At 40.4% G+C, this 24,572-nt stretch overlaps 1 protein-coding gene across 7 annotated transcripts in view; it reads right to left on the minus strand.

The window, feature by feature from the left end:
* Positions 1-24,572, minus strand: part of myo3b (myosin IIIB) — a 481,967-nt gene that overhangs the window by 201,862 nt on the left and 255,533 nt on the right. For 5 of the 7 annotated variants that reach the window (XM_059966610.1, XM_059966605.1, XM_059966608.1 and 2 more), the window contains 2 exons: positions 2,320-2,399; positions 1,217-1,237 (listed from right to left, as the gene is read on the minus strand). In XM_059966610.1, the coding sequence (XP_059822593.1) occupies positions 1,217-1,237; positions 2,320-2,399 (101 nt within the window). The remainder of the gene's footprint in view (positions 1-1,216; positions 1,238-2,319; positions 2,400-24,572) is intronic. The other 2 variants (XM_059966606.1, XM_059966609.1) reach the window with 1 other exon arrangement.

Genomic DNA, 24,572 nt, shown 5'->3' on the forward strand with positions numbered 1-24,572 from the left:
ATACAAGATGTACTCAAAATTGACAAGATAGTTGAAATACTGAATTGGAACTGGAATACTGGAAATAGATGTGTTGATGCTTCAAAATTTATACTCTCAAAGGATACCAATCCGTAGTGAAAAAGGATTCAGATTTGAGTTTACCTTCTGGAAGTTTATAGGTTATTTCTCCACTTACTTCTCTGTCTTTTGATTATAAATATATTGATCATTTAGATGCTCAACTTAATTTTCACTTGTAACAAAAATTTAAAGCAAAATCCAAATTCCAGGGCGTTATTGTCATGGTGACAGGGCCATTTGGCAGAAAGGGGAGTTGAATGGCAAAATATCAGTAGGCCTCAGTAAAATTGGACAATATTGAGAGAACATTTTCATTGTTTGAGTCTCACATCATTAATGATATTCAATGGAATTGGGACTTGGGAGACCATAAATAAGAGACAGATGAAAGGAATTAAGTCCTAGAAATTGTAATTAATAGTTCTGACAGGGTGGAATCATTGGCACATTTAGCATCAGAGGATTTTGGTATGGTGGTAATTCTGATGAGACAGAGAAATAAAGCTTAGGGTCCTTTATTTGTTTAATTTATGAATGGTGCTGAAATTTTTCTATGTGCCTGTGAAGCTGCTGCAAGTACGTTTTTCATTGCACCTGTGTATACACGTACTCCAGTCTGACACTGATGCTTGGTCAGCAGTAGCACTCATGGTTCCACATTCAGTTAACCTGTTGTTCCTTGGAAGATAATCTTTAGGATTGGATTGCATGAATGCAGTTTGCCTTGATGTTGGGGAAACAAATATTGGAGCAGAGACCATCTATTTCATTCCAATTTAGGTGTCCTATCTGCATTTACAAAGGGGCTGTTACATCCCTCAATTGCAGGTATAGTTTTATAGATCTATACCAAATGTGGTCAGGGCACACATCTGACTCAATGTACATTCAACTTACTTCCTGAAAGTGTATATATATTTTAATAAATGATCTGGGTCTATTTGTTAAGGAGTTTTGGTAAAAACTATCTGGGAAAATTAGTAATGCAACTAAAGATTCTAAACTCAATACTATCCTAAGAATAATAATGCTTTCTCATGTTCTATATGATTAGTAACAGGACTATAGAAAGACAGATTTTGTAAATTACTACTGTACTTCTTGCAGTGTTTAAAATATTGTATAATAAAAGTCACCTTGTTGCCATTCTTACCTTCAGTAAGTACTTAGGAGACTGTATGCAAAGAATAAATAAAATAAAAGATGACCATCAATAACTCAAGAAAATGGATTTCATTCAAGAAATAAAGCAAGAGAGTATTAATGTTGTAAGCTTAAAAGAGGTAAATGCTGAAAGTTGGCCATTTCTACATAACGCCAAGTTGTTTCAAACCCACTTTTCATTTATTTTCTTGTATCACTTATAATTTCCACTGAGAAACAAGTTGGAATAAACTATAAATAAAAACACTATATCCCTCTAACTATCTGCATTGAGCCATAACATCAAAGCACCGGAACTCATCACGACCAAAGAAATATCAGAGTTTCTGATTAGAACTGGAGTGAGGTTCATTATTTAGTCTCTCACATCATAGTGTGAATGCAATCACCAAGGAGTTTTTTTTATTCTGAATCACACTTATTTCTCACAGCTTGTATTATTCTTTTTCTTGAAATCTTAGTAGTATTATGATGTGTAGAAATATTTCTATGAGCTAATTTATTTTAAACATCACTCTAAATGGCACCAGCCTGATGTGAAGGCTACAGTAAATGTTTGCTGTCTTAGTGTACGTACATATTGGCTTTGTGCTGCCTGTGTTCATTGATTGGCTTAACTTCAGTTGTATCCTTTGAAGATAGAGTAGCTAGAGGGGTAAGTACAAGTCCTGGTGACTCACACCATAAGATGCAAATGAAGAGCATAAAAACTAAACCTTTGATATAAATGTAAAAGCAAAATGCAAGATAACAAATTAAAATTAATCAATTATAAACTTTACTATAATAGTAAACATTTTCATTCCAGTTGGATCAACTGCTGGTTAAAGTTTAAATTAATTGCATCTTTGCACACAACTGAAAAGCGGGATGAAATCAATTTCATCAATGTCTCTGTTAATAAACTCATAAAACCATTTTACTGTTTCTCAATTCATACATGAAACAAAAACAATTTGTACAATAATTGAAAAGGAAGCACCATTACCAAAATGGGTTTATTAAACAAGAACAAGTAGTACATTGTTCATTTCGGAAACCTAATTAAAAATAATTCCCTATTTTAAAGAGTCATTTATAAAACAAACAAACCTTGTTCCGGCTTGCATGTAGTTGTGGAGGTAATGATTTAGATGCTGCACTTATTCTTGCTCTTGACTGCGCTAAGTTACCTGGAAGAGGGAAATGTGTTAAATGGTAAATAACCATGTGTAGCACATTCAGGATATGTCAAAGTGTTACTAAGTTTAGCACAAGATGTCCAAATGTTTTTGCTGGCTACATCTTCAGAGGCTAAACTGTGATTAATAGCAATGAAAAGAGCCTTTGAAGAAGGATTGGTGACATCAAAGTCTTAATCCATGGGTGGCAGGATTTTTTTAATTGAGTGGGAAGCATTTTAATGCATTTCAGCAGATTTAAACCATGAATAAACAATAGGCCACAGCAGATATTCCACACACCTTTCAACAAGTACTAAAATCAAGATGAAATTCTCAATTAAAATATGCAGTGTTTTTGCAGCGGGAAGAAATTTACAAGGATATTTTGAGGATCATGCAACAGGTGACAAGAACCATTCTACATTTTACGTTCCACAGGATTTAGTAAAATTGATTCCACAATGTTTCCTTAGCATATCTTATCATATGCTGTCAAAACAGTATTACTACACATAATAAAGCCAATTCTGATGTGGCTTGAATATTAGTCAAGGCATTGAGTTCAACAGCCAGGAGTTTATGTTGCAGCTTTATAAAACTCGAGTCAGCTGCATCTGGAGTATTGCATACAGTTCAGTTTGCCCCTTTACTGGAAGGATGTTGAGGCTTTGCAGAGAATGCAGAACAGGTTTACCGGGATTGCTTAGATTTGAGGGCGTGACCTATAACAAGAAGTTGGGACAAACTTAGGTTGTTTTCTCTGGAGTCGTGGGGGCTGAGAGATCTGATAGAGGTTTAAATTCAGAGTAAATTTATTATTGTACATACATGGCTGAGTTTCATATACTTGCTGGCATTCACAGTAGATACCAATGTGTAAATACAAAAAAGAAAAAAACAATAATAAATAAACAATAAATATTGAATACATGAGCTATAGAGTCCTTGAAAATGAGTCCATAGCTTCTGGAATCGGTTCAGGAGCCTGATGGTTAAGAGGTAATTACTGTTCCTGAACCTGGTGGTGTGGGGACTACAGCTCCTGTTCTTCCTTCCATGAATTATCTTTAAGGCGAGAGGCAGCAAGTTCAAAGGCAATTTTTTTTAACGCAGAGAGTGATGAGCACCTATAATACACTGTCTGGGCTGGTGGCAAAAACAGGTACATTTGGGACTTCTTAAGAGATGCATAGTTAGGCACATGAATGTGAGGAAAATGGAAGGATACGGACATTGTGTAGGCAGAAGACATTAGTTCAATGGTCCATTTGATTACTAATTTAATTGGCTCAACAAAACACTGTTGGCCAAAGGGTACTGTACTGTCCTATGTTATGTTCTATGAATAGCAATTTAGTTGGGATTTTATTCACTAGAAACATTAAGTGAACATTTATTAGGATGAATGTCATTGGATCACTTCCATTGTTTTGACTTTCTACCTATGGTCTACCAACACTATCTAAAGCTGATGTGGAAAGATGATCTTTATGGTTTGAAATATTTCAGACTTTTCCAGTGTGACTTGAACAGTGGCAAGGCGTTTGAAAGTGCGCGGTGAAAACTCTGGCTGTTTAATGCATGAACATTCTGACAACCAGTCAGGCCCAGCACCCAACTTTATCAGCTAGAAGGACTATGTAGGTGTTTAACATTCTTGTAAATGTTCCTAACATTTAAAAACTATTCACAATTGAACACACATTTCAAAGGGTTAAAATCAGAATCAGTTTAATATCACCGGCATATGTCGTGAAATTTGTTAACTTTGTGGCAGCAGTACAATATAATGCATGATAAATATAAAGAAAACTGAATTACAGTAAGTATATATATGTATATTAAATAGTCAAATTAAGGTAAGTAATTCAAAGACAGAATTTTTTTTTAAATTACAACATTTTGAAAAGTAAATATTGATAAACAATATTTGAATGAAGAGTAATGACAAAATAATTAAACTGAACGACGACTTGGACACTGCAGCAGAATGAACTATTTTCAGGATCCGAGAGGTGATTTCCCCAGTGTAAATGCTAAGGTACCAAACAAAGTGGAGCTCAGCTCCTGCAACAGATGTGATGCCATCTGTCATTTGACAGGATCGACAAAAACTTCTGCATTTGAAAACACGTGTGGAAGTCCAAACGCTGCCATTTAAAAGAATAAACACCAGCTTTACTGTGCACCCAATTACCTTAAATGATGCCCACTGCCTTTATCCTTTCTTGTGGATTTCTACATTCAAATCCCCGTATGATTGCCATTTATTGTGAAAAACAAAATAAACTTGCCAAGTGCTGAATATCTAGCAGTTAAGTCCCGTCCTTTTTACCTACCACAGGAGATTTCCAGGATCACTTTGGTAGTAGTATACATTCCACCTCAGACTAATGTAAATCAGGCTTCTGATAATCTGAGCAATGGGATCGAGGAATGACTGTGCAGGCGCGTGGACATCAGTGAGTTAGACTGGCGAGAAGAGTATTAAAAGAAGACAGCTTTATAGAGCGGGAAGCATAAATTGGAAACAGATGTTCTCAGGGAAATGTATGGCAGAAATGTGGCAAATGTTCAGGGGATATTTGCGTGGAGTTCTGCATAGGTACGTTCCAATGAGACAGGGAAAGGATGGTAGGGAAAAGCAATCGTGGTGTACAAAGGCTGTTGAAAATCTAGTCAAGGAGAAAAGAAAAGCTTACGAAAGGTTCAAAAAACTAGGTAATGATAGAGATCTAGAAAATTATAAGGCTAGCAGGAAGGAGCTTAAGAATGAAATTAGGAGAGCCAGGGGCCATGAGAAGGCCTTGGTGAGCAGGATGAAGGAAAACCCTAAGGCCTTCTACAGGTATGTGACGAGCAAGAGGATGAGGCGTGACAGAATAGGATCAATCAAGTGTGGCAGTGGAAAAGTGTGTATGGAACTGGAGGAGATAACGGAGGTACATAATAAATACTTTGCCTCAGAATTCACTATGGAAAAGGACCTTGGCGATTGCACACTCAAAGCTGCTGCGCAGGTTGACTCCGTGGTTAAGAAGGCATGCAGTGCATTGGCCTTCATCAATTGTGGGGCTGAGTTTAAGAGCCGAGAGGTACTGATGCAGCTATACAGGATGCTGGTCAGACCCCACTTGGATTACTGTACTCAGTTCTGGCCACCTCACTAAAGGAAGGATGTGGAAACCATAGAAAAGATGATTTACAAGGATGTTGCTTGGATTGGGGACCATCCCTTATGAGAATAGGTTGAGTGAACTTGGCTTTTTTGTTTGGAGTGATAGAGGATGAGAGGTGACCTGATAGAGGTGTATAAGATGATGAGAGGCATTGATCATTAGGATAGTAAGAGGCTTTCCCTAGGGCTGAGAGGGCACTGTTTTAAGGTGCTTGGAAGTAGGTACAGAGGGGATGTCAGGGGTAAGTTTTTTATGCAGAGAGTTGTGAGTGTGTGGAATGGGTTGCCAGCGATAGTGGCAGAAGCGGATACAATAGGGTATTTTAAGAGGCTCCTGGATAGGTACATGGAGCTTAGAAAAATAAAGGGCTGTGGGTAACCCTAAGTAATTTCTAAAGTAAATACATGTTCAACACAGCATTGTGGGCCGAAGGGTCTGTTTGAGCTGTAGGTTTTCTACGTTTTTTTTATAACATGCACAACACAGCACACCCTAATGCCTTCAGCATTGTTTTGGGGGATTTTAACCAGGCCAACCTGAAAAAAATCACTAAGCAATTACCATCAACAAATCACTTGCAATACCAGTGGAAAAAACACACCGGACCATTGTTACACCAACATCAAGAATGCCTACCGTGCTATTCCACACTCTCACTTTGGGAAGTCTGATCACCTGGCTGTACTTCTACTCCCTGAGTATAGGCAGAGACTGAAGACTGCAGCACCAGCAGTGAGGACCAAGAAGGTTTGGACAAGGGAAGTACAGGAGCACCTACAGGACTGCTTTGAATCGGTGGACTGGACTGTGTTCAGGGATTCACCTTCAAACCTGGATGAGTATGCTGCAGTTGTTACCAACTTCATTAAAACCTGTGTGGATGAGTGTGTGCCCACAAAGACTTACTGTACACTCCCAAACCAATAGCAATGGATGAACCGGGAGTATGTGGCCTGCTGAAGGATAGATCTCTGGCATTCAAGTCTGGCAACCCAGGCCTGTGCCAGAAAACTAGGTATGATTTGCGGGGTGCTATTTCAAGGGTTAAGAGTCAATTTTGAACAAGGTTAGAGGCGACATTGGATGTACGACAATTCTGGCACGATTTGAAAGACATTACTTCCTACAAAGCAAAACCCAATAGCATGAATGGCAGCGATGTTTCACCACCAAATGAATTCAACACATTCTATGCCGGCTTTGAAATGGAGAATATAACTACAGCTGTGAAGATCCCTGCTGTACCTGATGACTCTGTGATCTCTGTCTCAGAGGCTGATGTTAGGCTGCCTTTAAAGAGGGTGAACCCTCACAAGGCAGAAGGTCCTAATGGAGTACCTGGTAAGGCTCAGAAAACCTGTGCCAACCAACTGGTGATAGTATTCACGGACAATTTCAACTTCTCACTGCTATGGGCATAAGTTCCCACTTGATTCAAAAAGGCAGCAATTATATTATACCAGTGCCTAAGAAGAATAATGTAGGCTGTCTTAATGACTATCACCTGGTAACACTCACATCGACAGTGATGAAATGCTTTGAGAGGTTGGTTATGACTAGACTGAACTCCTGCCTCAGCAAGGATCTGGACCCATTACAATTCACCTATTGCCACAATAAGTCAATGGTAGATGTAATCTCAATGGCTCTTCACACAGCTTTAGACCACCTGGACAACATAAACACCTGTGTCAGAATGCTGTTCATTGACTATAGCTCAGCATTTAATACCATCATTCCATAATCCTGATTGAGAAGTTATAGAACCTGGGCCTCTGTACCTCCCTCTGCAATTGGATCTTCAACTTCCTAACCAAAAGATCACAATCTGTGTGATTGGTGATAACATCTCCTCCTCACTGATGATCAACACTGGTACACCTCAGGGATGTGTTCTTAGCCCACTGCTCTACTCTCTCTATACTCATGACTGTGTGGCTAGGCATAGCTCCAATACCATCTATAAATTTGCTGATGGTACAACCATTGTTGGTAGAATCTCAGATGGTGACGAGAGGACGTACAGAAGGGAGATATGCCAACTAGTGGAGTAGTGTCACAGTAACAACCTGGCACTCAATGTCAGTAAGACGAAAGAGCTGATTGTGGACTTCAGGAAGGGCAAGATGAAGGAACACATACCAATCCTCAAAGATGGATCAGAAGCAGAGAGAATGAGCAGTTTCAAGTTCCTGGGTGTCAAGATCTCTGAGGACTTAACCTGGTCCCAACATATCAATGTAGCTATAAAGAAGGCAAGACAGCTACTATACTTCATTAGGTGTTTGAAGAGATTTGGTATGTCAACAAATACACTCAAAATCTTCTATAGATGTACCACGGAGAGCATTCTGACAGGCTGCATCACTGTCTGGTATGGAGGGGGTACTGCACAGGACTAAAAGAAGCTGCAAAAGGTTGTAAATCTAGTCAGCTCCACCTTGGGTACTAGCCTACAAAGTATCCAGGACACCTTTAGGGAGCAGTGTCTCAGAAAGGCAGTGTCCATTATTAAGGACTTCCAGCACCCAGGGCATGCCCCTTTCTCACTGTTACCATCAGGTAGGAGATACAGAAGCCTGAAGACATCACTTTTTAAAAATATGTATTATTTCTGCTTTTGCACGATTTGTAATCTGTTCAATATACATATACTGTAATTGATTTACTTATTTTTTTTCTTCTTTAGGCATTGCATTGAACTGTTGCTGCTAAGTAACAAATTTCATGACACACGCCGGTGATAATAAACCTGATTCTGATTCTGGTGTAAACATTATCTCTCCAAATTAATCCCAAATTTGTTATTATGTTATATAACCAAATGCTGTACTGTTGTGTTTTTGTCTAAATATCTCAAAATCTGACAATAACCAATTACCAGCACTGTGGTTAAGTTCAAGTTTATTGTCATTCAACTGAATACTCGCATACTGCCAAACAAAATACCATTCCTCTGGACCCAGGTGCACAACACAATACATAAATCATGCACAACACATAAAGTAATATTACCAAAAATAATAAAATAGATTCCAGAAGAGTGACATTTAGCTTAATGTGTTTATACAACACAAGTTAAAAATTAGCCAGTGTAATGTCACTGGCATTTCATAAGTGATGAGACAGGAGTTCAGTGGTCTCACAGCCTGGGGGAAGTAGGTGTCTCCCATCCTAACAGCCCTTGTCCTAATGTATGGGTACCTCCTGCACTATGGTAGGGGGTCAAAGAGACTGCGGGATAGATGGGAGTGCTCTGTGTACACAGCACTCCTGATAAATGTCTCGGATGAGTGAAAGAGACTCTGATGATCCTTTCAGTAGTCCTCACAACTTTTTTGTAGAGTTCTGCGGTCAGATGCAATTCCCATATTAGAGACTGATACAGCTGGTCAGGACACTCACAATGGTGCTCCTGTAAAAACTGGTCAGAATGGGGAGGTGGGGGGGCAAAATCATCCCTCACTTCAATTTCCTCAGGAAGAGCAGACACTGCCGTGCTTTCTTGACTAAAGAAGTGGTGCAGAGGAACCAGATTAGACCAGATTAAGGATACAAATTTATAAATCTTCATTTTTTTAACTTTGCTGATTGTTTCCCCTTTAACTTGTTGATCTATTCTACATCTTAAGTTCTCCGACATCAAGATTTTTGCAGAATTGTGTTAAAAACTTAAGAATGTGCATAACTCATACTCATTCCTGGAATCCAGAAACAGAGTTAACTTGGTATATGTATGCATCAACAGAAAGCATAACTTGTTTCTGCTCAAATTTCTTACAAATGTTTGCAGGCACAGTTAATTTGAACTGATATTCACACTGTGCACACTGGAAAGGTTCCAAATGATGTTCTGATTAGAATTAATTACTACTCATCATGCTTTGTAAGAATCCTTAAAAATAGCTTGAGAAAGAATCAGGTCACACCATAGAATTGTGCAAATTACAGCAGTTAAAAAACACAAAGTTGCAAACAAAGTTATTATTTCATAATTCTATGTCAAAATAGGATCTGTTCAATAGTAAAATTGTGAAGTTATTATTTCATTATTCAGAGTTGAAAGGTTGAATGTAATATATTATGAATCTGGTTTCATTACAAACACAATTCAAATAGTTATCTCTTTCTTAACAATTTTTTTTAAAAAAGGGCCTATTCAGCAGATCTGTCTTTGTTAATGTTGTAAATGAATAAAACTTACATCACTGAAATAGCATTTTATCCAGTGACTATTTACCATCATGCAGCCTGTGGTTATATGAATGTTATAGTGAAATCAATAAACTCAGGTAGATACAGTGCAACATAGAAACAGAATACTATAAACACATCTTTTAAACATATACTGTAACAGATTATAAAAAATACAAGTTGAAAGAGTAATATACTTTGTGCTGCTTCTTGGTAAGTAACTTACCTGCAAAGTGATTTCCATAACTGGAAATCTGCTAAATAAATACAAATTAAGTTTGAATATAGTTTAATTTAATTTTATTTATTACTAAACAAAACTAAATCGCTGCATTGAAGCAATATGATTTATTGCTGTACTACAACTGTGGAAGGACCCCTACTGGTTTAGCTGCTGAACTGCACAATAAGCTTCGGCAATCCTTTGTTCTCATAGCACAGCATTATCAGAATAATAATTTGTCGGATGTTGGAAAGTATGAACTTCCTCACATAGTAGCGGAAGAGGTAAAAAAAAAACACTATGCAGCCAAGTGCTTCTGTACTTATTTGTTTAATACAGTAACACAAGGTAAAATTGCAATATCCAAGGAGATACACTCAGTGCCCACTTTATTAGGTACACCTGTACATCTGCTCATTAATGCAAACATCTGATCAGCTAATCATGTGGCAGCAACTCAATGCATAAAAGCATACAAGCATGGTCAAGAGGTTAAGTTGTTGGTCAGACCAGACATCAGAATGAGGAAGGTATGTGATCTAAATGACTTTGACTGTGGAGTGATTGTTGGTGGCATGGGGTGGTTTTAGTATTTTAGAAACTGCTCATCTCCTGGGATTTCCATGTACTGCAGCCTCTGGAGTTCCACCCTGCCCTTAAATCCATTTGGTTTACTTCTGACACCTCCCTCCTCTTCCTTGATCTCTCTCTGGAGGCAAACTGTTGACTGACATCCTATATAAACCTGCCGATTCCCATGGTTATCTTGACTATACCTCTTCCCACCCTATCTCCTGTAACAATGCTATTCCCTTTCCTCAGTTCTTTTGTCTGCTGCATCAGTTCCAAGGATGTGGCCTTTCTTTCCAGGACATCAGCAATGTCATCCTTCAAAGAATAGGGTTTCCTTGCCTCCAGCATTGATGATCCTCTCACCTGCATCTCCTCCATTTCCTGAGCATCCACGTTCACCCCATTTTCCTGCCAGCTTAACTGTGACTGAGCTCCTCTTGTCTTAACTAACACCCCATGAGCCCTCTGCACCCAACACATCATTCTCCACAACTTCCATCATCTCCAGAGGGATCCTTGCACCAAACATATCTTTAACTCCCCTTCTCTCTGCTTTCCACAGGGATTGCTCCCTCCAGTGCTTCCTTCTCCATTCGTCCCTCCCCACTAATCTCCCTCCTGGCACATCCCTGCAAGCAGCAAACATACTACACCTGCCCATTCACCTCCTCCCTCACCTCCATTCAGGGACCCAAACAGACCTTCCAGGTGAGGCAACACTCCACCTGCAAATCTGATGGGGTTGTCTACTGCGTCCAGAGCTCAAAACGTCGATCGTACTCTTTTCCATAGATGCTGCCTGAATTCCTCCAGCATTTTGCGTGTTGCTTTGTATTTCCAGTATCTGCAAAATTTCTTATGTTTATGAGTCTCTAGAGTTTACAGAGAATGGTGAGAAAAAAACAAAAAAAAATCCAGTGAGCATCAGAGCTCTAGGCGGAAGTAAGAGATCAGAGGAGAATGGCCCGACTGGTTCAGCTTGACAGGAAGGCAGCAATAACTCACAAAACACACAGTGCAACTGTGGTGCACAGAACACTTCTGAACACAGAACAGGTCGAAACGATGTGGATGGGCTACAGCAGCACAAGACCATGGACATACACTCAGTGGCCACTTTATTAGGTACAGAAGGAACTTAATAAAGTGGCCACTGAGTATATATTACAAACACACCTGCTTTAAAAATACAATAAACAGCACTAAGTGGTGCAAGCAACTCCACATTGTAAAATATTGCAATATTCTGTACAAAAGGCAAGTTTTAATGAATGCCTGAACAGAAATCAAGAGGCAAACAACTGTAGCAAGGAAACTCTGTAGGTTAGTGTTCAGTATTTACAGATGAAAGACATGGATGCAATTGAAGTAAATATATTACAGGCAGGGACAGAAATTGGAAGGCCATTCTACCAATTAGGTCCATACCAGCTCCATGTAACAGCAGTCCAGCTTGTCTCACTCAGCCTTTCCCCATCTCCCTGCTCTATCTTTTCCAGATACTTATCTGACTCCCTTCTGATGTTGAATTGAATTGATTTTATTTCTTACATCCTTCACATACATGAAGAGTAAAAATCTGTATGTTACGTCTCTGTCAAAACTTGCAATATGCAATATATAATAATTTATAATAAATAGCATGTATATAATTATAAATAAATAGGACAGTCAATATAGCATATGAATACCAATTGTGTCAATGTGAGTTAATCAGTCTGATGGGCTGGTGAAAAAAGCTGTCTGAGAGCTTGTTGGTCCTGGCTTTTATGCTGCTGTACTATTTCCTGGATGGTAGCAGCTGGAACAGTTTGTGGTTGGGGTGACTCGGGTCCCAATCATCCTTTGGGCCCTTTTTATGCACCTGACTCTGTAAATGTCCTGAATAGCGGGAGGTTCACATCAACAGAGGAGCTGGGCTGTTCAAATCTGTACTGATGACCAGTTCTGATAAAGTAAAAATAAACTACTCTTTTTTGGACTTTTGAAGGTCACCTTTATTCCATGTCTCTTAGTTTTTTGACCCCCCCCCCCCGCAAATGAGAACCAATTCTCTCTGTGCATTTTGCCTATATGTTTTCCGATATTAAAAACTACAAAAAGCTACCCTTCCAAAATTTTCTGCTCTGTCTATCCACATAGGTGAAATCCCTGACTTTTGGAACACTTCAGTATCACCCCCCACCCCCCCAAAGCCTTTATATGTTTTTTTACAGATGGGAACTCAGAACTATACCACCTATACCACAATATAGGCACATTACCACCTATGAATGCTAGAAAGGTTGTAATGGGGGACAACAAAATGTGGATTAATTGAATAAGTACTTTGCATCGGTCTTCACTGTGGAAGACACTAGCAGTGTGGTGGAAGTTCCAGGTGTCAGGAGGCATGAAGTGTGTGAAGTTACCATTATTAGGGAGAAGCTCTTGGGAAACTGAAAGTCTGAAGGTGAGTAAGTCACCTGGACCAGATGGTGTACACCAGAGAGTTCTGAAAGAGGTAGCTGAAGAGATTTTGGGGCATTAGTGATGACCTTTCAAGAATCACTAGGTTTTGGATTGGTTCCTGAACGCTAGAACATTGCAAATGTCACTCCACTCTTCAAGAAGGGAGACAGGCAGAAGAAAGGAAACTATAGGCCAGTTAGCCTGACATCCATGGTTGGGATGATGTTGGAGTTGATTATTAAGGATGAGGTCTCAAAGAACTTGGAAGCACATTATAAATAGGTCGAAGTCAGCATGGTTTCCTCAAGAGAAAATCTTGCCTGTTGGAATTCTTTGAAGAAATAACAAGCAGGATAGACAAAGGAGAATTGGTTGGTGTTAGGTACTTGGATTTTCAAAAGGCCTTTGACAAGGTGCCACTCATGTGGCTGCTTAACAAGCTATGAGCTCATGGTATTACAGGAAAGATTCTCACATGGATAAGACCATAAGACAAAAGAGCAGAAGTTGGCCATTCGGCCCATCGAGTCTGCTCCGCCATTTCATCATGAGCTGATCCAATCTCCCCTTCAGTCCCATTCCCCCGCCTTCTCACCATAACCTTTGATACTCTGACTACTCAGATACCTATCAATCTCTGCCTTAAATACACCCAATGACTTGGTCTCCACTGCCGCCTGTGGCAACAAATTCCATAGATTCTCCACCCTCTGGCTAAAAAAATTTTTCGCATCTCTGTTCTGAATGAGTGCCCTGCAATCCTGAAGTCATGTTCTCTTGTACTAGACTCTCCCACCATGGGAAACAACTTTGCCACATCCACTCTGTCCATGCCTTTCAACATTTGAAATGTTTCTATGAGGTCCCCACTCATTCTTCTAAATGCAGGGGCTGATTGGCAGGAGGCAAAGCATGGGAATAAAGGGAGCCTTTTCTGGCTGACTGTTGGCAACTAGTGGTGTTCCACAGAGGTCTGTGTTGGGACCGATTCTTTTTACATTATATGTCAATGATTTGGATGATGGAATTGATGGCTTTGTTGAAATGTTCACAGATGATATGAAGATAGGTGGAGGGGCAGGCAGTGTTCAGGAAGTAGAGAGGCTACGGAAGGACTCAGATGAATGAAGAGAATGGACAAAGAAACAGCGGATGGAATACAGTGTCAGGAAGTGTATGATCATGCACTTTGATAGAAGAGATGAAAGGGTTGACTATTTTCCAAATGGAGAGAAAACACAAGAATCTGAGGCAAAAAGGGACTTGAAAATCCTTGTGCAGGATTCCCTGAAGTTCAATTTGCTGGTTGAGTCTGTGGTGTGAAAAGCAAATGCAATGTCAGCATTCATTTCAAGAGGCTATCATATAAAAGCAAGGATGGAACGTTGAGACCTTATAAATCACTGGTGAGATCTTACTTGGAGTATTGTGAGCAGGGCCACTTATCTTAGAAAGGATGTGCTGAAACTGGTCATGGTTCAAAGGAGGTTCACAAAAATGATTCCAGGATTAAACACCCTGTTGTAGCGGTGGCTAATTGTGAGCCGGTTCGGATGTGCCAGGAAATGGGTCGCCACATTGTCATATTAAAACCGTTCGGTGGCTCTGGGACTGTATTCACTGAAATCAGAAGAATGGGGTGGAGTCATTGAAAACCATCAAATGGTGAAAGGCCTTAATAGACTGGATGTAAAGCGAATATTTCCTATGGTCTAAAACCAGAGGACGTAGCCTCAGAATTCAGTGGCATCCTTTTACAATGTTGATGAGGTGGAATCTGTAGAAATCTTTCCCACAGACAGCTGTGGAGGCCAAGTCTTTATGTATATTTAAGACAGACGCTGATAGATTCCCGATCGGTCAGGGCATGAAGAGATATGGAGAGAAGGCAGGAGATTGGGACTGAGAGGAAAACTGAATCAGCCATGATGAAATGATGGAGCAGACTCAATGGGCCAAATGGCCTAATTCTGCTCCTATGTCTTATGGTCTTATGATTAAACTAACACTTCATAAGACCCAGGATCATATATGCTTTTTAATAAATTTCTCAACCCATTCAGTCACTTTAAACAATCTGCATATATCCCCAGAACTTTCCATTCTGGAATCCCACATTGAATTGCGCTTTATAGCTTGTGAATTTTGGGGGGGATAAAATCAAAGATCAGTAAACAGAGAATCAGAAGGCTAGATTAAATTTAAGATACAATAAACAACATTAGAAGCCGTAAGTTTCCTGCACAATAATCAGGTTCTGTACAAAAAGTAAGTTTTAATGAATGCCTGAATCTGAATCAAGAGGCAAACAGCTATAGCAAGGAAACTCTGTATTTCCATTTGTACATTTGTAGATGGAGACACAGTTACTATTGCAATGGCTCCTGGTTAACTACTGCCTAAGTTATAAATATTTAACTCTCTAGTATTATCAACAATAACTCAACAGTGTTAAATTTTTACAACTTAGGCACTAGTTTACCAGGAGTCATTGCAAGTTAGCACGTACAAGAAAGACAGTGAATGGGACTTGGTGTAAGAAAGAAAATAGATGAGTGGAGACAGAGCACCTTAATGATGGCACAAATATCTGGGTCAGAAGCTCATCTAAGTTCAAACACAACAAAGTTGGTAACAGTTCAGTTTCTGAATGAGATGAAGATGGTGGTTGTGATGGCATATTTCTGCTTGTCAAGTGCAGGAGTTCAGGCATTAAGTTTGACAAGTTGGAGACAGAAAATGAATGAAGGGAGGTGGTAGTTGGGTTGAACTTGACATCATTATTGGAAACTGACCTTGACTCATAAAATGATGTTGCCAAAGGCATAATTTTACATTAAAGCTTAAATTAGGCTTATTAAAAATACTTCTACTTTTCCTAACATAGTATTATGACCTTAACTTTAACATCTCAGTTTTCTTTTGCACCAAGGTAAATTTGAAGTCACATATTTTGCAAATAGGAATGAAAGCCGAATATCTGTGTAGAAATTCAAAACAAAAAATTCGTGTCTAATAATTAAGTATGTGAAAAATGATTAAAACCATCCCATAATTTTCCCCCACATCCTTCTCCAATGCAGTGCAGCTCTGGAACATATTTAACCAGCGATTAAATTCAACATTTTAGTTAATCATGGACTGATTTTTTAACTGTAATTGTTTCTCATAGTCCTATCCAATGAGTTTGCTCCAAAGATTTCTGCTTCAAACTAACAACCTTCGCTCACTATTTAAACTAGATGTTTTCTATGGTGGGAGAGTCTAAGATCAGAGCACACAACCTCAGAATAGAGGGGTGTCCTTTTAGAACAGAGATGAGGAGGAACTTCTTTAGCCAGAGTGGTGCGCCTGTGGAATTCATTGCCACAGGCAGCTGTGGAGGCCAAATCTTTAAGTATATTTAAGTCAGAGATTGATGGATTCTTGATTTGTCAGGGGATGAAGGGATACAGGAGGAAGACAGGAGATTGGGACTGAGAGAAAGAATAGATCAGCCATGATGAAATAACGGAGAAAACTCGATGGGCCAAATAGCCTGATTCTGCTCCTAATGGTCTTATTATTACTTGGATTTTTCCTGATACTGTGGTGCATGGTCCAAGTGGTTAAGGCATTGGACTAGCGATCTGAAGATTGTGAGTTTGAGCCCCAGCCGAGGGCAACGTGTTCTGTCCTTGAGCAAGGCACTTAACCACACACTACTCCAGTCCACCCAGCTGAAAATGGGTACCAGCAAAATGCTGGGGGTTAACCTTGTGATAGGCTGGCATCCTATCCGGCGGGGGGGGGGGGGGGGGGTGGGAGTCACTTCGCACCACGGAAACCGGCATAAGCACTGGCCTGATGAGCCTATAAGGCTCGGGACAAATTTTAACTTTTCCTGATACTAATATCATTGTAAAATTCAGATCTGTAAATACAAATACATTTTTAGAACTAATAACATAGTTAATTCCTCTGTTTATGCTACTTGTCAACTTTAATGCTTCCTCATTACTTTGCAGATTTTGAAAGCTCTGTGAACTTCTGTCCTTGATTCCTCAGTAGTGTCACAGCCACGGATTTGGCAGCACATCAGATTCGGCAATTGTGCTCGTAAATATGCACGTGTCAGCCAATTAATATTTAATTGTGATAGTACTTAACTCCATTCATTTCGTTGCAGTATTGTGTTGAGACTTGGACATAGCTACACTTCGTTATCTGCATTCTGCCTTGCCTGAGAAACTGGACTGTCGAGTCAACAACTCTGAAGACTAGCGGTATTCGTTGTATTCTCCGTTGCTCTTTTCAGCCGCAGTGTAGGCTTCGTTTCCGTTTGAGTGTTTTAGTCAATGGCCCTGTTTGGCCTAGCGTTTATTGTTTTCTTTTTACCCTTTAACATTGTTCCAATTAAAGTTTGTGAAATATCGACCCACTTCAGTGCCTCTCACTCCACATTTGGGCCACGTCTGAACCAATGACAAGCAGATCCTGAAACACTCTACAAACGCGTTTTTGGAAGTTGTACATTTATTGCAGCTCAGTTGTACTTTATCATATGTTGGAGAATAGGATAGTGAATAACATTACTTGTTAGTCTACCATCACTTTGCTTGTTTGTTCAATATATCTTATGCTTTTGCCACCCAACATCAACTTCAGTTTTTTCTTAAAATCTTACCTTGTGTCCCCCACCCCCACTGAAAGCCCTGAAAACAATGAATGTGTGTACTTTTTTGTAAAATCCTTCCACTTAGTGGCCTTGGATTCCCTTTGCTCTCACACCAAATGTTCTTTTTATTCATTTTGCTTCTTGTTACAACACCAAAGACCCAAATCTCCACAGAGCTCTTCACCCTCCATCTGCAAAGGGCTCCCTGTTCCTTACTATCTTTACTTGTGTTTTCAACATCACACCCTGGCTAACTCCTTAGAGCAGGGGTTCCCAACCTTTTTTATGTCATGGATCTATACCATTAAGCAGGGCATCTCTGGACCCCCGGTTGGGAACCCCTGCCTTAGAGCATTAACCACCAAGATCTTCATTACAGCACAACTCTTCCAAATCATTTCATCTTTTACCTAATATTTTACCTTGACTATCCAAGAATCTTCATAATACATCTACTTAACCAAGTTGAAGCTTTTCTTGTCCTCACAACCATCCAAATGCTCTTAGAATAATTCTGCTTCCAGAACTTAGTAAGTATTTCTTCTTGAGGAAATATCACTGCATGAGTGCCCAAACATTGCACAAAGAAACCACCCATGATGTGACAATTCAGACTCTTCAAATTGGGAATTAGCTGCCAGAAGCAGAGATTTAATTGCTATCAACTCCTGAGTGCTTTCAGCCAAATACAGCCACTCTGATTCATCTGGTTGATCAGTGCAGGACTATGAACTACAACGATATCGCTGGTGAGCAAATAAATGCCTGACTGAACAACCTCAGGACCACCAAGGAAATAATTAGTGTCAGACATTTTCTTTCCAACTATAGCATAGCTGATACATGCATGTTGATCAACCAGATGAATGTTATTACTGAATCAGTAGAGTTGCCATTAGCTGACACACCGAGGAATTGTTGGGAGGATAAACAGGAGCTAAAGAAAGAATATGGCAATGTTTTTCACCAGAAGAATGCAGAAATGATTACTCTTAGTTGAAAAACTTGTGAATCCAGATCACAGTGTTCTTGTGTTTTTCTAAAAACCTATTATAGTTATTAGTATTAAATCTGGTATGGGGGGCACTGCACAGTATCAAAATAAGCTGCAAAAAAATTGTAAACTCGGCCAGCCCCATCATGGGCACTAGCCTCCCCAGCACTGAGGCCATCTTCAAAAGGCGAGGCTTCAAATAGGCAGCATCTATCACTAAGGAATCCCATACCCAGGACATGCCCTCTTCTCACTGCTACTATCAAGTTGGAGGTAAAGAAGCTTGAAGACACACACACAACATTTCAGAAGTAGTTTCTTCCCCTTTGCCATCAGATTTTAGAATGAACAATGAACCATGACTAAACCGGGGAATTATAGACCGGTTAGTCTGACATCGGTGGTGGGGAAAATGCTAGAGTCCGTTATCAAAGATGTTGTTACGTCCGTAGCCCCCTCCTAGAATCGCAAGATCACTGTTGGGTTGGGTCAAGGGGCCCAGGAAATGAGAGAAGAGACGTGCAGACTGGCTCGTTTCCCCGATGTAAAGCTACGGGACATGGCCAATGTCTCTTGGGGACCAATTTGTGGATTGAGCTACTATGCTACGTGAACGCCCTCAGGCAAAGTGGGCTGGTTGAGGGAGAGAGTGCACACCCCCAACTTGACTGACATCTACGACCTTGCGAGTCAGGATAAGAGAGGGTCTGTAGGAACAGCCCCTCAGACGCACCAGAAGAAACTTTAAGCAACCACGTAACAGCAGGAAGTCATCTGAAGGAGGCCACGTGCGTTCAGTTCCGTTGCTGGAATTGGTGGCTGGAACCACGGAAAACGGCTTTTAGCTAACAACGGGGAGCCCACTCCCCTGACTCAACGGTTTGGCATCATAAAAGACCTGGGCAAGTTTAAACCGCCTCGCTCTTAAACCCAAAAACGGTGCAGCTTGAATGAACTAACAGTGACTGTTATCTTTCCATCAGACAATACATTATCCCCTAGACAACGAAAGAGCTATTTCTTATTGGTTATTATTATACCCGCGCTTTAGATTTAGTATTGACGACGTATATTATCTGTATGTTTGCATTAATCTAATTTTTGTGCCCTTTATCAATAAATACTTTTAAAAATAGTACCATCAGACTTCAACAGACATCTCTATCTTTGCTGGTAAGTGATCCAGTTAAGGGATTTCATAACAATGTGATAACAGCACATTTGGAAAGAGGTGAAATCATCGGACAAAGTCAGCATGGATTTGTGAAAGGAAAATCATGTCTGACGAATCTTATAGAATTTTTTGAAGATGTAACTTGTAGAGTGGATGGGGAGAGACGGTGGATGTGGTATATTTAGATTTTCAAAAGGCTTTTGACAAGGTCCCACACAGGAGATTAGTGTGCAAACTTAAAGCACATGGTATTGGGGGTATGGTATTGATGTGGATAGAGAATTGGTTGGCAGACAGAAAGCAAAGAGTGAGAGTAAACGGGTCCTTTTCAGAATAGCAGGCAGTGACTAGTGGGGTACCACAAGGCTCAGTGCTGGGACCCCAGTTGTTTACAATATATATTAATGATTTAGACGAGGGAATTAAATGCAGCATCTCCAAGTTTGCAGATGACACGAAGCTGGGTGGCAGTGTTAGCTGTGAGGAGGATGCTAAGAGGATGCAGGGTGACTTGGATAGGATAGGTGAATGGGCAAATTCCTGGCAGATGCAATTTAATGTGGATAATTGTGAGGTTATTCACTTTGGTTGCAAGAACAGGAAAACAGATTATTATCTGAACAGTGGCCGATTAGGAAAAGGGGAGATGCAACGAGACGTGGGTGTCATTGTACACCAGTCATTGAAGGTGGGCATGCAGGTACAGCAGGCAGTGAAAAAGGCAAATGGTATGTTGGCATTCACAACAAATGGATTTGAGTATAGGAACAGGGAGGTTCTATTGCAGTTGTACAAGGCCTTAGTGAGACCGCACCTAGAGTATTGTGTGCAGTTTTGGTCCCCTAATCTGAGGAAAGACATTCTTGCCATAGAGGGGAGTACAGAGAAGGTTCACCAGATTGATTCCTGGGATGGCAGGACTTTCATATTTAGAAATACTGGATCAACTAGGCTTATATTCACTGGAATTTAGAAGATTGAGGGGGGATCTTATTGAAACGTATAAAATTCTAAAGGGATTGGACAGGCTAGATGCAGGAAGATTGTTTCCGATGTTGGGGAAGTCCAGAATGAAGGGTCACAGTTTAAGGATAAAGGGGAAGCCTTTTAGGACCAAGATAAGAAAAACTTCTTCACACAGAGAGTGATGAATCTGTGGAATTCTCTGCCACAGGAAACAGTTGAGGCCGGTTCATTGGATATATTTAAGAGGAAATTAGATATGGCCCTTGTGGCTAAAGGGATCAGGGGTATGGAGAGAAAGCAGGTACAGGCTTCTGAGTTGGATGATCAGCCATGATCATACTGATTGGCGGTGCAGGCTCGAAGGGCCGAATGGCCTACTCCTGCACCTATTTTCTATGTTTCTATGTTTACTACCTCACTATTTTTGCCTCTGTTTTTGACCTACTTATTTAATCCATTTTTATACATAACTGTACTTTTTTTCTGTAACATATAGCTTTTTGTTATTTGCGGAGTCACAGGAACAATCACTCACTTAATGTCAGCAAGTCCAAGGAGTAGATTACTGACTCAGGAAGAGGAAACTGGAGGTCCCTGAGCTAGTCCTCATTAGCAGATCAAAGGTGGAGGGGATCAGCAACTTCACATTCCTTGGTGTTATCCATTCAGGGTGCCTGAATGGATATAAGTGCAATGCCAAAGAAAGCACAGCAGCACTTTGCTTCCTTAGAAGTTCGCAAAGAGTCAGTATGACATCTTATACTTTTTCAAGCTTCTGTAGATGGAGAGTAAATTGACTGGCTGCATCTCAGCCTGGTATGGAAACACCGATGCCCTTGAACAGAAAATCCTACAAAGAGTAATGGATACAGCTCTGTTCACCACGGGTACAGCCCTCCCCTCCAATGAGTACATCTACAAGGAGTGCTGCTGCAGCAAAGCAGCATTCATCATCAAGGACTCCGATCACACAGGTCATGCTCTCTTGTCACTGCTGGCATCAGGAAGGTGGTACAGGAGCATCAGGTCTCTCACCACCAGGTTCACAAACAGTTACTACCCTCAGCCATCAGGCTCTTGACTAAAGGGAATAACTTAACTCAACTTCACCTGCCCCATCGTTGAAATGTTCCCACAACCTATGGGCTCACTTTCAAGGACTCTTCATCTAATGTTCTTGAGATTTTTTATTCATTTATTTATTTATTAGTATTTTTTATCTTTTGTATTTGCTCAGTTCGTTTTCTATTATATTGGTTGTTTGTCCGCTTTGTTGGGTATAGTGTTTCATTGGTTCTACTACGGTTCTTGGATTCACTCAGTATGCCAGCAAGGAAACAAATCTCAGGGTTGTAAATGGTGACATATGCACTTTGATAATAAATTTACATTGAACTTTGAATTTATTGCTGCCACGACACAACAAATTTCACAACAAATGCCAGTGTACTAAACTTGATTCTGATTCAAAGCTGCCACACAAGCTGACAGGAAGGTTACGAAGGTGTATGGTGTGTTAGCATTCATTATTCGGGAGAATTGAGTTCAAGAGACGCAAGTTAATGTCGCAGTATAAAACTTCAGGTTAGATACTACTTTGCATTGTGTTCAGTTCTTGTTGCCTCATTATAGGAAGAATGTGTTAACCTTAGAGAAAGTGCAGAGTTGATTCACCAGGATGCTGCCTGTCTTATGAGGAAAGGTTGAGCCAGCTAGTGCTTTTCTCTTTGGAGTGGAGAACAGTGAGAGTTGTCTTGATCGAGGTGTATAAGATGAAAAGATGACAGAGTGACAAACAAGAGAAAATGTGCAGACGCTGGAAATCCAAGCAACACACACAAAGTGCTAGAGGAACTCAGCAGGCCAGGCAGCATCTATAGAAAAAGTACAGTCAACGTTTTGGGCTGAGACCCTTCCGCAGGACTGGAAAAAAAGGTGAGAAATCTGAGTAAGAAGGTGGGCAGAGGGAAGGAAGAAGAACAAGGTAGTAGGTGATAGATGAAACTGGGAGGGGGTGGGGGTGAAGTAAAGAGCTAGGAAGTTGATTGATAAAGGGTAAAGGGCTGGAGAAGAGGAAATCTGACAGGAGAGGGTCGAAGACCATGGAAGAAAGGGAAGGGGGAGGTGCATCAGAGGGAGGTGATGAGCAGGTACAACACCTTATATTCTGTCTGGGGAGCCTCCAGCCTGATGGTATGAACATTGATTCCTCAAACTTCCCAGTAATTGCCCTCCCCTTCACCATTCCTCTTTCCCTCTCTTACCTTATCTCCTAACCTACTGATCACCTCCTCTTGGTACTCCTCCCCCTTCTCTTTCTGCCATGGTCTTCTAACCTCTCCCATCAGATTCCCCCTTCTCCAGCCACTTATCTCTTTCAACTATCAACTTCCCAACTCTTTAATCACCCCTCCCCTCTCCTGATTTCACCTATCACCTACCACCTTGTACATCTTCCTCCCCTCCCCACCTTCTTACTTGGACCTCATCTTTTTTTTCGATCCTGATGAAGGGTCTCAGCCCGAAATATCGACTGTTCACTCTTTTCCATAAATGCTACCAGGGCTGCTGAGTTCCTCCAGCATTTTGCGGAAGAAGGCAGTTTGGTGTACTTAAAGAGGCTTTTAGATAGACATACAAATATGAAGGGAATGGTGGGATATTGGATGGTACACAAGAGGACATTTAGTATAAATTGGCATCAAGATCAGCCACAACAATATGAGCTGAATGGCCTGTCCACTGCTTTATGTTCCATTTTTTGCGGAACGAGTGTTGAGTGCATGGAATGGGCTGCCAGCAACGGTGGTGGAGGCGGATACAATAGGATCTTTTAAGAGACTTTAGGATGGGTACATGGAGCTTAGAAAAATAGAGGGCTATAGGTAAGCCTAGTAATTTCTAAGGTAGGAACATATTCGGCACAACTTTGTGGGCTGAAGGGCCTGTACTGTGCTGTAGGTTTTCTATGTTTCTATGTTTTTCTAAGGACTGAAGAGTATGTGTTCATGCTGTATGAGTCTATGACTCTATAACAATAAATGAGATTATGCGAAATGATTTCAAAAATTAGCATTGATTCAATTAAAGAAAAGGATAATGCCTTGTGGCCTACTATTCTTCTATTTCAGAATTAGAGTTAGAATCAGATTTATCATCAGACAGATGATGTGAAATTTGTTGTTTTGCTGCAGCACCACAGTGCCAAAGACGAAATTTTAAATTACAAATAAGTAAATAATATGTAAAAAGGAATAATAAGGTCATATTCAAGGAAACTGATGTTGGAGGAGAAGGAGCTGTTCTTGAGTTGTCGAATGTGGCCCTTCAGGCTCCAGTACCTCCTCCCTTATGGTAATATGATGAAGAGTATGTCCCAGATTGCAAAGGTCTTTAAAGATTGCTGCTGACTTCTGTAAGTACCACCTCTTGAAGATGGCCTTGATGGTGGGCAGAGTTGAGCCACGATGAAGCTAGCTGAGTCCACAACCCTCTGCAATCTCTTGTGATCCTGTACACTGGACGTTCCACACCAAGCCACAATGCAACCAGTCAGAATGTTTTCCACCAGACATTCATCGAAATTTGCAGATTTAGTGGCTTGACAAATCTTCTCAAACTCCGAATGAATTTGAGCCACTGTCTTGACTGCATCAATGCATTAGGCCCAGGAACTTAAAGCAGCTCACCCTTTCCCCCACTGGCTCCTTATTAAGATCTAGTATGTATTCTCCTGACTTCCCTTCACTGAAGTTGACTGTCAGTTCTTTG

This window comes from Hypanus sabinus, chromosome 4 (assembly GCF_030144855.1).
Source record: "Hypanus sabinus isolate sHypSab1 chromosome 4, sHypSab1.hap1, whole genome shotgun sequence".
Taxonomy (NCBI): domain Eukaryota; kingdom Metazoa; phylum Chordata; class Chondrichthyes; order Myliobatiformes; family Dasyatidae; genus Hypanus; species Hypanus sabinus.